This window comes from Mustela lutreola, chromosome X (assembly GCF_030435805.1).
Source record: "Mustela lutreola isolate mMusLut2 chromosome X, mMusLut2.pri, whole genome shotgun sequence".
Lineage (NCBI taxonomy): Eukaryota > Metazoa > Chordata > Mammalia > Carnivora > Mustelidae > Mustela > Mustela lutreola.
In genome coordinates this window covers 112338190-112353470 of record NC_081308.1, presented here as the reverse complement: position 1 = coordinate 112353470, position 15281 = coordinate 112338190, and the positions used below count along the sequence as shown (strand labels likewise).

The 15281-nt window shown below is 39.2% G+C and overlaps 1 protein-coding gene and 1 pseudogene across 1 annotated transcript; both read right to left on the bottom strand.

Moving 5' to 3' along the window:
* Positions 1–624: 624 nt before the first annotated feature.
* LOC131822009 (coiled-coil domain-containing protein 169-like) lies at positions 625–1509 on the bottom strand. Its single transcript, XM_059158389.1, has one exon. The coding sequence runs from the start codon at positions 1391–1393 to the stop codon at positions 749–751; it is 645 nt and encodes a 214-aa protein (XP_059014372.1). The 5' UTR covers positions 1394–1509; the 3' UTR covers positions 625–748.
* An 870-nt stretch (positions 1510–2379) lies between these two features.
* LOC131821663 (large ribosomal subunit protein eL8-like) lies at positions 2380–3182 on the bottom strand (annotated as a pseudogene).
* Positions 3183–15281: the final 12099 nt, after the last annotated feature.

Below are 15281 nucleotides of genomic sequence, written 5' to 3'. Positions count from 1 at the left end.
GTACAAGAAATAAAGATGAGGTGAAGGGGCTTTCCCCAAATCTCATAAGTTCATGGCAGAGTGGGGACTATAACCAAGCTGATTCCCGATTGAAAGCTATTTCCTCAATACCATGATACTTCAAGCCACAGTTTAAAATGCAGTTGATTTGCAGCCTTGTTTAAGCTTTGCGCTTAAAAAAATGAACATGATACAGCCTAAAATAGCAAAAAGTTTTGGTGAATTCATATTTTTAAAAAGAATATTGTTTATTTATTTTTAAGTGGGTTTAATGCTTTAACTCATGACCCTGAGATCAAGATGAGAGCTCAGATCAAGAGTCAGACGCCCAACTGACTGAGCCACCCAGGTGCCCCAAGCTCACATTTTTAGATTACGGCCGACTAGAAACCAAATACAATAGCAATGTTACCTATCAAAGCATATCATGGAGAGGTTATTAAAAAGAAAATATAATGATGATAACCTTCACGTTCTCTAGGACTTTTTAAGAATCACAGACTGTTATTAGATATATTAGAGTCACTAAAATTATTTTCTAGAGTAATTTTTGAAACTAAACTAGATTACTAAAAAATTACTTTCATGCGGAAAAAGGAACAAACAGCTGGAAGAGGAGCTAAAGAAGTTTTAATAGCTTTTTTAAAAAATCTATTTCATTCCCTGAAAAATGCACTAACTCGAACTTCACAAGTTGACTATTACATATGAATAAAGGGAAGAAATAGAAATACATCCAGTTCTGGAATCATGGATTGAGTTTTGGAAGATGGTTTGGTTTTGTGATCTTTTTTGCTGGTCCTTTCTTGGCATTTACTATCTTCTGATTAGCTGGATTATGTCTTCCTGCTTTCACGTGATTATCTTTAATTCTATGAAGTTGATCCATCTGTTGCCTTTTAGAAACTTGGTGTGAGCCAGAGATGTGAGACATTTCAGCTAGGTATGCGCGGCGTTCATCATTGGTTTTGTGGTAAGCTCTTGACTCTTGTTCCAGTCTAAGGGCACAGTTTTTCACTTGATTTTCAAGACTCCTTTTTTCTTTTTCTAGCTGTTTAAGTAATGTATTTAAGGATTCCACTGGCATTCTCTCATAGACACGAATAGAAGCTAGTCTATCTGAAGGATTTCCACGGATTTTTTCCATTTTCTCTTTGAGAATAACAATTTGCTTTTCTAGTTGAACATTCAGTTCAAGTTGCGCTTCATAACGGGTTTTCCATTCACCACCTTCATTGTGAGTATTGAGTTTGGCTTCCAGGTCCACTATCTTGTGTCTTATTTCAAGTATTGAGAGCTGTGCCAAGTCTTTCATATGGATTTCTTCCAATAACTCCAGTTTAAGGCGATCAGTGCTCATACCTTCAAAGTTGTCCCCTCTACCGTCCCCCATGGTGGCAGGTCAGAGACCTCCCACACCCTTCTCCTCAGCACAACTTACAGCAGAATCCCTGAAGGGACACCCAGAAGCTGGGGAGGAGAAAGTGTTGTTATGAACTGTTGCCACAGTGACCTGACTCCTAGAATTCTTGGTGGAGTTTTCTCCCCAAGCACTTTGAATATGTCATAATACCACCTTCTTTTCTCCATTGTTTCTAATGAGAAGTCAGCCGTTAATCTCATTGTGGTTCACATGTGATTTTCCTCTTGCTATTTTCAGGTTTTCTCTTTGGCTTTCCCTCTCTAGCTATAAAGATCTGTGAATTTGTTCTACTCAGAATTCATTAAACTTGGATGTAGATTGGGTGTAGGGCATTAACTTGGATGCTGTGATTAATGCTTTTCATTAGATTTGTGGTTTTCACTCATTATTTCTTCATGTACTTATGCCCCCCTTTCCTCCTCTTCTCCTCTGGAACTCCCATTATGCATATGTGGTGTGTTTGATGGTGTCTCTCAGGCCTTTGAGGTTCTTTAGTTTTCTTCTTTTTTTTTTTTTTTACATGTTATTTCTTTAGATTGGATAGTATCTATTGATCTACCTTTTAGTTTACTAATTCTTTCTTCTATCAGCTCAAATCTGCTTTTGAGTCCCTTGAATGAATTTTTCAATTCAACTGTACCTTTTAATTCTAGAATTTTTATCCATTTCTTTTTTTATAACTCATATCTCTTTGTTAATGTTCCCTATGTGATAAGCCATTGTCATTAAACATTCCTTTTATTCTTTAAATAAGGTTTATTTTAGTTTATATTTTTAATAGCTTATTTGAAGTTCATATGTACTGAATCTATCATGGAGGCCCTCCTGCAGATAATTTGTATAAGCTGCTTTTCCCCCGTGTATGGGTTACACCTTGTTTCTATGTATGTATGTATTTATCTATTTATAGAGAACTTTTTATTACTTCTATGTAAAGAAAATTCGACAGCATCCACTCAGCCCAGTTTGGTAGCCAGTTCTTTAGCCTTTGCTTTTTCTATCTTGGCATTGAGAGACATCAACTTTGGAACCAGGACATTGCCTTCCCAATGACAATATATCTCATTGTATCTGTCATTGTAATTGGTCTTGATGGCTTCCACTGGCTTAACCAGAGCTCCCTTGTCTTCTGAGTTAACCTGTGTGAAGGCAATAGTAGTGTAGGTCTTCCTGTCGACCAGATGCCCCAGTATGGCCTTCCCCTTGATAATGCAGTAGGGAACTCCAACTTACAAAATAGGGCAGGCAGGAAGACAACCAGCTCAGTGGGATCCACATCATGTGTAATCACTACCAGCTGAGCCCTCTTGTTTTCCACTAAGGTGGTGACAATATTAATCCCAGCTCGAAGGTCAGGCAGCCTCTTACTGGGGACATCCACTTTGCCAGCAGCTGTCTTCTCACCCTGGGCCAACAATCTCTGCTTCTTCTGCTTTGTCTCTGGTCTGTATTTGTGGGCCAGCTTAAGTCGTTGAGTGGTGGTTTGAAGGTTCAAGGCCTGGGCGAACTTGTTAATCACTGGAGGCACTTTCAGATGTTTCTAGAAAATAACCCTTTGCCACTCCAGCCACATGTAGTAGGGCCATTTGACAAAGTGGGTGAGATCCCTTTGTGGCTGGATGTCCTGTCCAATGCCAAAATTCTTGGGCTTTTTCTCAAACAGGGGATCGACCACCTCCTTGGCCTCCTTTTTCTTCAAAACAGCAGGGGCCGGGGCCGCCACCTTCTCCTTCACCTTCTTTCCTTTCAGCATCTTGGGTGTCTGGAGGAGAGCTATTTTTATTTTTTTATATTGCACTATGTTCCTTTGTTTTTGCTTAGTGATATGCTTGGATTAATTATGTAGTGTCCATCTCCCCTGTGGTGTGTGACAACTGGAATCTTTGCTCAGTTTTTTGCTGTTGCTGTTGTTGTTAACATTCTTGTTCTTAATTTTTAAGCCTAGCCACCTAGGTTTCACCCTTGGGTCATGATAGCTTGTGATCAATTATTTGTCAGAGATTTTGCTCAAACACTTTGAGCCAACAAGGTTTCCACCCTTTCCCAGGGAATGTATGCATGTGTTGGTACACTCATTCTAAGTTCAGGCAGTTTACAAGTCTTCCCTGATTTTTACTTTCTGCTTATATAAGGCCTAAGTTCGGCCATCTCTGATCTCCCTTGAGCATATGTGCAGCCCTTTGTATGCATACAGCCTTCCAGATCCTCCAGAATATAGTCTATTCTATCTAATATTCATATAGCTGTCCTGACATATTTTGAAAAGATGTTTATGTATTTATGACAGAGAGAGTACATGCATAAGCAGGGGTTGGGGGAGAGGGAGAAGCAGGCTCCATGCTGAGTGGGAGACTGACATGGGGCTTAAACCCAGGACCCCGATATCATGACCTGAGTCAAAGGCAGACAATCGACTGAGCCATCCAGGTGCCCCCATTTTTAACCATTTTGTACTCTTACATTTAAAATGTATCTCTTGTGGGGTGCCTGAGTGGCTCAGCCAGTTAAGTGGCTGGCTTTGGCTCAGGTCGTGATCCCAGGGTCCTGGGATCGAGCTCTGTGCTGGGCTCCCTGCTCGATGGAGAGCCTGCTTCTCCCTCTGCCTGCTGCTCCCCCTGCTTTTGCTCTCTCACTCTCACTCTATCTCAGATAAACAAATAAAATCTTTAAAAATAAAATGTATCTCTTACAAGCAGCATATGGTTGATTTTTTTCATACAGTTGGATTGTGTCTTTGTTTGTTTGTTTGTTTTTTAAGTAAGCTTTATGCCAAACGTGGGGCCTGAACTCACAACCCAGAGATCAAGAGTTGCATGCTCTACTGAATGAGACAGCCAAGCACCACTGGACCATTTCTTTAATTGGGACATTAGTCTAATAATATTTCATGTTAATTATTGGCATATTTAGATTTATGTCTGGCATCCTCTTTGTTGTCTATTTATTATACCTGTTCTTTTCTTTCTTTCTTGTCTTATGTACTTTTATATTTATGAAGTTTGTTTTAGATAAACTTTTTATTTTGGAATACTTTAAGGTTTACAGAAAAGTTGCAAAGATAGTACAGAAATTTCCTGTAAATCCCTCACCAAGGTTCAATCTCCCCTAAATTTCAATTTTCCTGAATGTTCTCATTTGTTGTTATTAGGAAATGAACATTTCTACATCTTTATTAACTAACCTTCAGATTTTATTTGAATTGTAATAGTCTAAATAGTCTGCTTCAGGATGCTGTCTATAATACCACATTGCATTTAGTTGTTATATGCCTTTAGTCTCCCCTGATATGTGACAGTTTCTTAGTCTTTGAATTTCATGACTATAACAGTTTTGAGCAGAATTTGTCAGGCATTTGGTAGAATGTCCTTCAATTTGGGTTTGTCTCATGATTAGATTAGGTTATGGGGTTTGGAGAGAGTGCACCACAGAGATGAAGTGCATTTCTCATCACATCATATCAGAGGGTGCCTGCTAACAAAATGACTTATCACTGGTCATATTAACTGTGATTAAGATGTTATCTGCCAGGTTACTTCACTATAAAGTTATTATGTTTTCCCCTTCCCATACTGCATTCTTTAGAAGTGAGCCATTAAGTATGTCATGTTTTTTTATTATTCTATTTTCCATCTTTAGTTTACTGGTAATACGTTCTTTTATTATTCTTTTAGTTGTGAACCTAAAAATTACATGGATTTTGACTAGAACCTACCTGCAATTACTACTTTTACCACTGCTTAATGTAAGGACCTTTCAATCCTCTAACTCATTTTATTCCCTTATAAATTGAGCTGCTGTTGTGTGCTATTATTGTCATGAATTTTAATTCATCATGTTTTTTAAAACATCATAAGACATTAAAAGTGTTTTGAAACAGGGGTGCCTGGGTGGCTCAATCATTAAGCGTCTGCCTTTGGCTCAGGTCATGATCCCAGGATCCTGGGATCAAGCCCTGCATTGGGCTTCCTGCTCAGCGGGAAGCCTGCTTCTCCCTCTCCCACTTTCCCTGCTTGTGTTCCCTCTCTCACTGTGTCTCTCTCTGTCAAATGAATAAATAAAATCTTAAAAAAAATACTTTGAAACAATCTCAAACCTATGGAAAAGTTTTAAGTACAGTACAAAGAAATTTTTGCCTAAAACTTTTTTATAAAGGAAAGGTTTTATTTATTTATTTGTCAGAGAGAGAACACAAGCAGAGGGACAGGCAAGCAGAGGGGGAAGCAGGCTCCCTGCTGAGCAAGGAGCCTGATGCAGGACTCAATCCCAGGACCTTGGGATCATGACCTAAGCCAAAGGCAACCACTTAACCAACTAAGCCACCAGGCATCCCAGTAGCCTGAACCTTTTATGAGTAAGTAAGTGACATGATGCTCAATCATTTCAAAATAGTTCCATGTGTATTTCTTAAAAAAACAAAGGTCGTTCTCTTAAAAAAAAAACTGTAACATAACCATCAAGTCAGAAAATTAACACTGATATATCACTATTATCCAATACTCAGATACCAATTCAAGTTTTGCCAACTTGCCAATAATGTCCTTTATAGCCAAAGAATCTAATTCAGAATGAAGCATTGCATTTGGTTGTCATGTCTGTTTAGTCTGTAATCTACAATAGTTACTCTTTCCTTGACTTCTATTACATTGACACTTAAAGATTATAGCCCAGTTATTTTGTAAAATGTCTCACAACTTGTGTTTATCTAATGTTTCCTCATGATTATATTTGTTTATAAGTTTTTGGCAGGAATACACAGAAGTGATACTTTGTTCTTTCATTGTATTAAGTTGATGTCTTCCATGCTTCTCCACTGTAGGGTGCTTCTTCTTAACTTTGCAAATAATAAGTATTTTGTGTACAGGTACTTTGAAACTATCTATATATCTGTATATGTATATCTATCTCTAGTTCCTCATCAAACTTTTCATTCATATTAGTATGGACTCATGACTTCCTACTTTATTCAATGGGTTTTAAGTCATTACTATCCTTATTTACTATGATGCTCAAATTTAGCCAATGGGAGCCCTTTGAGGGCTCTGTGTCCTTTTGATATTTCCCCCATTATTCTTCGAGCACCTCTTTACTTTTAGGGACAAAAAGATTAAAACTCCTCTTATACATTCTGTGCCCCGGTTGTGGGATTAACCTTTTCTACAAGGATCCTTGGTTCCTTTTAATGGAGAATGGTATTTAGAAACCAAGATCTGGGCCCTGGGTATGCTCACTGTCATTAGGGTTGTTATGGACTGAATGTTTGTATCCCCACAAAATTCATATGTTGAAGCCCTAATTTCCAATGTGATGGTATTTGGAGATGAGGCCCTTAGGATATAATTGAGTTTAGACAAGGCCATGAAGATGGAAGATCAGTGCCCTTTCAAGAAAAGTGAGACCAGAGCTCTCTCCGGCATATGAGGGTACCATGAGAGGGTGGTTATCTTCAAAACAAGAAGAGGCTTCTCACCAGAACGTGACCACGCTGGCACTCTGATCACAGATTCCCAGACTTCAGAACTGTGAAAAATAAATTTCTGTAGTTTAAGCCCTTTGGTCTATGCCATTTTGTTATAGTAATCAGAGCTGACTAAGACAAGTGTGCCCCTGCTCCTAGGCCCTTTTTGTAGATTAAAAGGGGAAACATGGCTCCCAATTTTTCTTAATATAATTCTTCTATAGGCAGTTAGTCGTCTATAGCTGTAATTCTCCATTACGTCATTTAATTTCATGAATATATTAGTTACAATTATTTTAAAGTCTATGTCTGAGAACTGCTAATATCTAGATTTTCTGTGGCTCCGTATCTATTGTCTATTTTTCTCCTTCTTTTGTTTTTTTTTTTTTTTCAGTAGAATCCATGGAGCCCAGTGTGGGGCTTGAACTCCCAACCCTGAGATCAAGAACCTGAACTGAGATCAAGAGTCAGACACTTAACTGACTGAGCCACCCAGGTGGCCTGTCCTTATTTTCTCTTGATTTTTCAGTCAGTTTTAGTCTTTTTGTATGCTTTATGATTATTGATTGAGTGAACCATATATTGAACCATATAAAAAGTTGAGATAATTTGAGGTTCTGGCTGATGCTATTTTCCTCCAGAGGGGATTTATTTTTTACTCTGGCAAGCACTCATGGTAGGGATAAATCACCTTCATCTGATTAGAAATTGGGACTAGGCTTCCGTTTTTATGAGGGCTGAGCTTTTCCTCATTCTCTCTTACTCTTGGGTTGTGGTCTTTTGGGGGATTCAGCTGAAAGTTTGTGGTATTTACCAGGGCTTCTCCTTCATGGGCACTCAACTCCATTTTCCCTTTCTCAGTTTCATTAGACTTCTGAAAGCTTTTCTCAACTTCTCAGACTCTTAAGCACTATTTTCTGCATTGTGTGTGTGTAGGTTTTTTTTTTTTTTTTTTTTTTTTTGCTAAGGTACTTAGCTTCTCATTCCACAGATTTCAAATGGCCAAATGGCTTAAAGCAAAAATGCAGCCAGATGTCTGACTCACATCTCTCCTCTCTCCCCCTCCCTCTCTTTCCTCCAGAATCTTGGTCTGTCTCAATTTCTTGCTGCCTTGATGGTCCTTCAATGTGACTAAAAATGTTTTTATGTGTTCAGCTTTTACACTTGCTCTCAATGGGATGGATAGTCTGAAACAAGTTAGTCTGTCATTGACAAAATCAGATATTGATTTAAACTCATAAACGATCACTCTGGCTTTTGTGTGAAGAGTTAAGATGGGCTGAGAAAGGAAATAGGGAGACCAAGTAGGAGGTTTGATAAGATGATGGTGTGGATAAATGTGAAAACAGAGATGTACAGAAACAGACATAAATTGGGAAGTAGGGGTGAGACAGACGAGGGAGAGGGAAATGTAGAACAGTAATGTCTTCATCTTACAAAGTGGGCAGTTAGGAGAAACTACCTATAGTTTATCAAACAGGAAATGTAAGTTTATGCATATTATTTAAAGTGGAAAAGAGGGGTGCCTGGGTGGTCCTGTCGGTTGAGCAGCCAACTCTTGATTTCAACTCAGGTTATGATTTCAGGGTCCTGGGATGGAACCTTGCATTGGGCTCCATGCTCAACACAGTCTGCTTAAAATTTTCTCTCCCTCTCCCTCTGCCCCTGCCCCTGCTCCCTCTCCCCCCACCAAATGAAAACATAAATAAAATCTCCTTAAAAAGGCAAAAAAGACAGCAATTTGAGGATATAAAAATAATGTTAAAACTATATTGGAAGGGATGGATGGGAGGTGTGAGTGGTGGGAGTGAGCTTAATCCTTATCTCTCATAGCATTATTTAGTAGATGATGCCAAGAAATATAGAGATGGGGAGAAATTTGAAGAGCTTTTAGGAGGTAAAATTTATAAGTCTTGGTGATTGATTCAATTTAATGAATAAGGGGGAGGGAGGACACAAAGCTGATTTGCAGATTTTCTAGCTTGAGTGATTGGGTGAATGTGGTATTACAACTGAGGAAGGAATATAGAGGAACATCTAGTTCAAGAGAGAAGATGATACATTCAGTTTTAGCTGTATGCCAGACATTGTGGTCACGATGTATAGTAAGTACCCACACATGGGCAAATGTTCTTACCACAATAAAATTAAAAATGAGAAATTAACAAGAAAACCACCACAACAAAAGAATCTGGTCACTTCGAAATTTAAAATGACTAGCCTAAAAACTCTTGGGTTAAAGTGGAAATGACACAAATAAACTGTTTATGAATAAATGATAATTATAGCATAAAGAGGAAAGAACATGTACTGATGTTGTTATGGATTAATGTCTTTCTTAGTAGACCTCTACTATAGATTGAATGTTTTTGTCCCCCACAGATTCATAGGTTGAAACTTAACCCCCAACGTGATGATATTAGTAGGTGGGGCCTTTTAGGAGGTTCTTAGGTCCTGAAGACTCTCATGAATAAGATTAGTGCTCTAATGAGAGACCCAAGAGAGCTCCTTTGCCCCTTCCATCATGTGAGGACACATTGAGAAGAAATCAACTGTCTAGGAAGAAGTTTCTCACCAGACATTAAATATGTTGTGGCTATGAGTTTGAACTTCCCAGCCTTCGGAACTGTGAAAAATAAATGTTTGTTGTTTATAGGCCCCCCCTCCCTGCTATGGTATTTTGTTATAGCAGCGTGAACAGACTAAGACAATTTCATTGACAGCTGTAGTCAGGATTCTGATACATAGACTAGGCAGTTAAGATGAGCCTCAGCCATTTTGTGGTGCTAAGTGGGGCTTGTATTTGTGTGACAGTGCCATATATTTCATTTTGTCTTGCATTCATTTATAACTCTGGGAACTCTCTCCCCCAATACCACAGTATAAATTAGCTTCATATTCTAATAGAATTTGGAAATGTTGATATGCTCAAACTATAGTATTCCAATGTTTCCATAGTAACTAATGCACACCAAGGGGAAAAGATTGAGAATAAATGAGAATAGCATTTTAACAAAATAAGTGAGGGGCAAAGAGGCTTTAGACATGTGATTACCTCTTATTTAGGAATATGAAGATATTCATCTCTTTAATAATGGGGTTATAAAAGTTGTTACAATGAAACTTGTCAGTAGCCATTTGCATTCCATTTTTTTCCATAATCATCACCATCAAAAGCATTTAAATGCTCCTTTGCCCCGCAATACTGGATAGTGTGAGTTAAAGGGACGTAGTTGCCATTCTCTTGTGAATTTGAAATCAGGATAGGACAGGTTAGGCCAATGTTCATATTCCAGCCTGCCTGGCAGAGCTTTGTCTTAGTGGATATTAGGTGGAGTGGGGATTCAAAGCATCCTGTTCAATTCTGTGGAATTTGTTTGCTTTGGTGCAAGACTTTGCTAAAAACTTAATATTCTCCTGGTTAGAGACTGCCTATATGGAGTTCTCCTGTTCCTCCTTTCCTATCCCACCAGCTGATTTTTTCCATTCCTCGCTGACACCCTTCTTCCTCTTCCCCCAAATGCATTCTATACACCAATCCCACTAATTCCAAAGCAATCAGTTTGCTTTGCCTCTTGGCCAGTTCTAAATGTTTGTATATACGTGGGCAGATACATCTCCTACATATATGTTTAATAACCTATAAAATATAAAACTCTCCATTACTGTGAATTCAGTTGTTATGGACTGAACTCCCCCCACTCCATTCATATGTTGAAGCCTTAACCTGCAATGTGACTGTATTGGAGACAGAGCTTATGAGGAGATAATATAGGTTAAGTGAGGCCATAAGGGTGGAAGAGAGCCCTCACCAGGAACTGAACTGGCTGGCACCTTGATCTGGGAATTCTAGCCTCCAGAACTGTGAGGAAATCAATTTCTGTGTTTAAGCTACTCAGTCTATGTATTTTGTTATGGCAGTCTTAGCAGACAAATATATCAATGTACACGCACAACCAGTAAAGCTGTTATCAGATAGAAACAGACTTTGCAAGGGTGAAGAGATGACTTTTTCATTTTAGAATAACAGAGATTAAATTTCCACAGATAAATATAATAACCAATGGGATGTCTATTCAACCCAGAACAGAAGCACACAGAAGAATACTGAGAATCTCAAGGTCGTTATATTGCCTGGTTTAGCCGATTCAGCTTTGCCTGCCTGATTCCTTCCTCATTTAGAAGAGTCGTTAAGAAATACATTTGCAAAACATACTCATGTCACCTTTTGAAAGTCTCCAGCTCACCTGCTGTGCAAATTAATTTAGAACAGAAGCAAAATATGCTAGGAGGTGTCAGTAGGGTGAGGTTCATCAATGGGAACTAAAGTCAATTTCCTGGAGTGGCCAGGGGCAGATACACCAGATTGATGACCCTTTACCTTGTATGGCCAGAGGTCTGGTAGACATCCTTGAATTCAGAAGGGCCTTACAGATCAGATAAAAAAGAGTATATCTTCATAGGAGAGACTCAGTCTGAACAAGGGCCATTTTCACGTTTTTGTTTTGTTTTAAACTTACGACATTTGATATTACAGTCACTGGGGAAATGAGAAAAATTTGAGGAAATGGAGTTCTCAATAAAGCATTTTTTCATCCCGAGGGATTTGGTATTCATCATTATCGCATCCAAACCAAAATAAGGCAGAGAACTATTTATTCCCAGATAAAATGGTCTTCTCTTGTCATCTAGAACACAGAGTGCTTAAAGCTCCTGGTCAATCAATTATATATTACATTAAAATGTAAATAAAATTTTGTCACTGCATTTTTTCAGCCCTCCAGTTATTTTTAAAAGTGTTGCTTTAGGGAGGTATAGGAACACTATAGTTTAGGTCAATTTTCTTCTGCCTATTTCCATGTAATTTAAAGACAGTCATATCAATAAAGAACATATCATTGCAGACAATTTCTTTTTAGTATTTTTCTCGGTGTGGGATTCAGTGTCTAACAGATTGCCAGGATATATATTTAATACCTCAGTTTTGAATATAAAAAAACAAGATATTTTCACATCCATTTGTAGCTGGGTAGAAGTTTGGCTTAAGATAGAAATATTGTAGTTTTGTACAGTATGTGGACATAAAAAATAATTAATACAAATACTATAGTTTCATATAGTATGCTGACATAAAAATTAATATTTTTGTACAACTAATTTTTGCACATGGAGCAAAATTCCAAAGTTATAAAAGCATATACACTGAAAATTAGATCTCTCGCCTACCTTTATCTCTAAGTTCTCCAGTTTTCATCTCTGAGGGCAATCAGTGTTACTAGTCTCCTGTGTTTCCTTCTGTAGATATTCCAAAGTGCATTGATTCTGGAATAGTATCTTTTCCCTTCCCTAGCAGGTTCTCAGTACCTGGAAGCATGAAAATATTGCTCATTGAGGTCAAAACTAATGTTCTGAGCAATAGTATGAAACAGTGACTGCCCTTGATTCTTCTTACAACCCTCCTAGGAAACCATATTCCCAAAGCAGATCACCAGACATTTGTCTACACCACCTCTTTTTTTTTTTAAAAAGATTTTATTTATTTATTTGACAGAGATCACAAGTAGACAGAGAGGCAGGCAGAGAGAGAGGAAGGGAAGCAGGCTCACGGCTGAGCAGAGAGCCCAATGCGATGCAGGACTTGATCCCAGGACCCTGAGATCATGACCTGAGCCGAAGGCAGCGGCTTATCCCACTGAGCCAGCTAGGCACCCCTCTACACCACCTCTTAACTGGATGTAATACTACCACAGACACATTTCTCATGAACATACAGTAGTCAAAACACCTAGTAGATCCATACACTAGATATTTACTTAGTGGTGTGTGTGGAAAAGTAGGTGCTTTTGGTAGGTCGTTGAGCAAGGAAGGGGTTCTGTTTTTATGCAAGATGGAACCAATGAGAAATTATTCCCTCTTTTCCAGGGAATGGAGATTTCATGAGAGAGGTAAAAGAAGAAAGAAATCTTGGCTGGAAGGTACAGAAAAGGCATTCCAGCATGAGTTGTGATTTGGGAGAAATCTTGGAATTGGGGTTTGGTATAAAAGAATGAAGGGAGTATTGCGTGTTAATTTGTGGAGAGCAGAAGGGATAAATTAGACTGGTAGTAAGAGACCATGAGGTGCGAGTGAGGTAATGTGGGATGAATGGCCATTTGCATTTGTGTATATTGTGTAAGAATCTATGGACAGAAGTCATGTTGCTAGCAATGCCATCAGAACTATCATTTGGTCCAGAATTTTCCTCTAACAAAGGCACCAAAGTGTGGATCGTAGCATAACATGGTAGTTTTTCTACATTAAGTTCTTCCTGGAGGTTCATTCTATTAGCTAAACAGCCATAACTTTCCTTAATAACTTGTTATGGCACTACCATCCACACAATTGTGTAAAAGGATTTCTCAAGCTCACCACTATTGACATTTTGTGGGGTGCTACGCTGTGCTCTGTAAGATATTTAGTAGTATTCCTGGCCCTGACCCACCTGGTGCCTGTAGCACTCTCTCCAAATTTGAGAAGAAAAATGTCTAGACATTGGCAAATATCCCTTGGAGGACAAAATTGCCCTGGATGGAGAACAAGTAGTATAAAGCCTCATGAACCTATATTCTTTTTAAAAAATTTTACTTATTTATTTGACACACAGAGATCACAAGTAGGCAGAGAAGCAGGCAGAGGGAGAGAAGGGGGAGGAAGCAGGCTCCCTGCCGAGCAGAGAGCCCGATGCGGGGCTCGATCCCAGGACCCTGAGATCATGACCTGAGCCGAAGGCAGAGGCTTAACCCACTGAGCCACCCAGGCGCCCCAAACCTATATTCTTTTGTTCTGTAACACCCCTTTTTAAAAATTAGCATTTAAGATTATTTACTGAAATAATACATTCATGTAGATAAAATAATAAATAGTAGCAAAGGACTTATAATAAAAAGCATCTGCCTCCTGTCCCATTCCTCCTCACCTGTATTTCCATCCCTGAGGTCTACCTCTTTTAAACTGTTTCTGGTTTGAGTTTTTCTCATGTTCCTGCCGTATCCATCTACCTGTTTATCCATTCATTCAGAGCACATATTCATTGAACACACTGTCTGCTAGGGCTGCCGTAACAAATAGCACAGCCTGGGAGGCTTAAAAAGCATAAATTTATTCTTTCATAGTTCTGGAAGCTGGAGGTCCAGGATGAAGATTCTGGCATGCTTGTTTTCCTCTGAAGGCCATCTGGGGATCTGTTCCAGGCCTTTCTCCTGGCCTTGCAGATGGTCACCCTCTTGCTGCCTCTTTATGTGATTGTCCCTCTGTGTATTTGTACCCCTGGTGTCTCTTCCTCTTGTTATAAGGATACCGGTCATACCGAATTAGAGCCCCATCTCAATGGCCTCATTTCAATTCAATCACCTATTTTTTTTTTATTTTTAAGGTTTTATTTATTTATTTGACAGAGAGAGTCAGCGAGAGCAGGAACACAAGCAGGGAGAGTGGATGAGAGAGAAGCAATCTTCCTGCTGAGCAGGGAGCCTGATGTGGGGCTTGGTCCCAGGACCCCAGGATCACAACCTGACCCGAAGGCAGGCACTCAACGACTGAGCCACCCAGGAGCCCTCAACCACCTCTTTATAGAACTTACCCCCAGGGGCACCTGTGTGGCTCACTGGGTTAAGGGTCTGCCTTTGTCTCAGTGTGGTGATCTGGGTTCCTGGGACTCTGCTCGGCAGGGAGCCTGCTTCCCCCTCTCCCCTATTTGTGCACTCTCTCTCTCTAATAAATGAATAAAATCTTTAAAAAATAACTTATTGCCAAATACAATTACATTCTGAGATACTGGGCATTGGGACTTTAATATATGAATGGGGGGGACACAATTTAGCTCTTCTTAAAAAAAATTTGTTTATTTGCAAGAGAGAGTGTATGAGTGGGAGAAGGGGCAGAGGGAGAGGGAGAAGCAGACTCCCCACTGAATAGGCATCTCGGATGTGGGGCTCGATCCCAGGATTCTGGGATCATGACCTGAGCTGAAGATAGACGCTTAATCAACACAACCACCTGGAGCTCTTGCAATTTAATCCTTAATAAGCACCTGCTGTGTGCCAATCACTGTTCTCAGCACTGGGGATAAAGTGGTGAACAAAAATGAAAGTCCCTGCTCTTCTTAAGTTTACATTCTAGCAGTAGAGAGCAATAGTACACTATAAATACATAGTTAAAATATATAGTATGTTAAAAGATACTAAGTGCTATGGGAGAAAAATAAAGCAAAGAAAGGAGATAGGGAGATTTGAGGGGCTGCTGGAATTTCAAATAGTGTGGCTGGGGAGAAACTCTCTGAGAAGGGGACATTTAAGTAAGGACCTGAAGGAGGAGATAGAGTAAGGCATTCATATATCTGGATCATTCTAGGTGGGTAGTATAGCC

Coding starts and splice junctions, on each gene's coding strand:
- LOC131822009 (XM_059158389.1), bottom strand. CDS start 1,393: ATGGGGGACGGTAGAGGGGACAACTTTGAAGGTATGAGCACTGATCGC.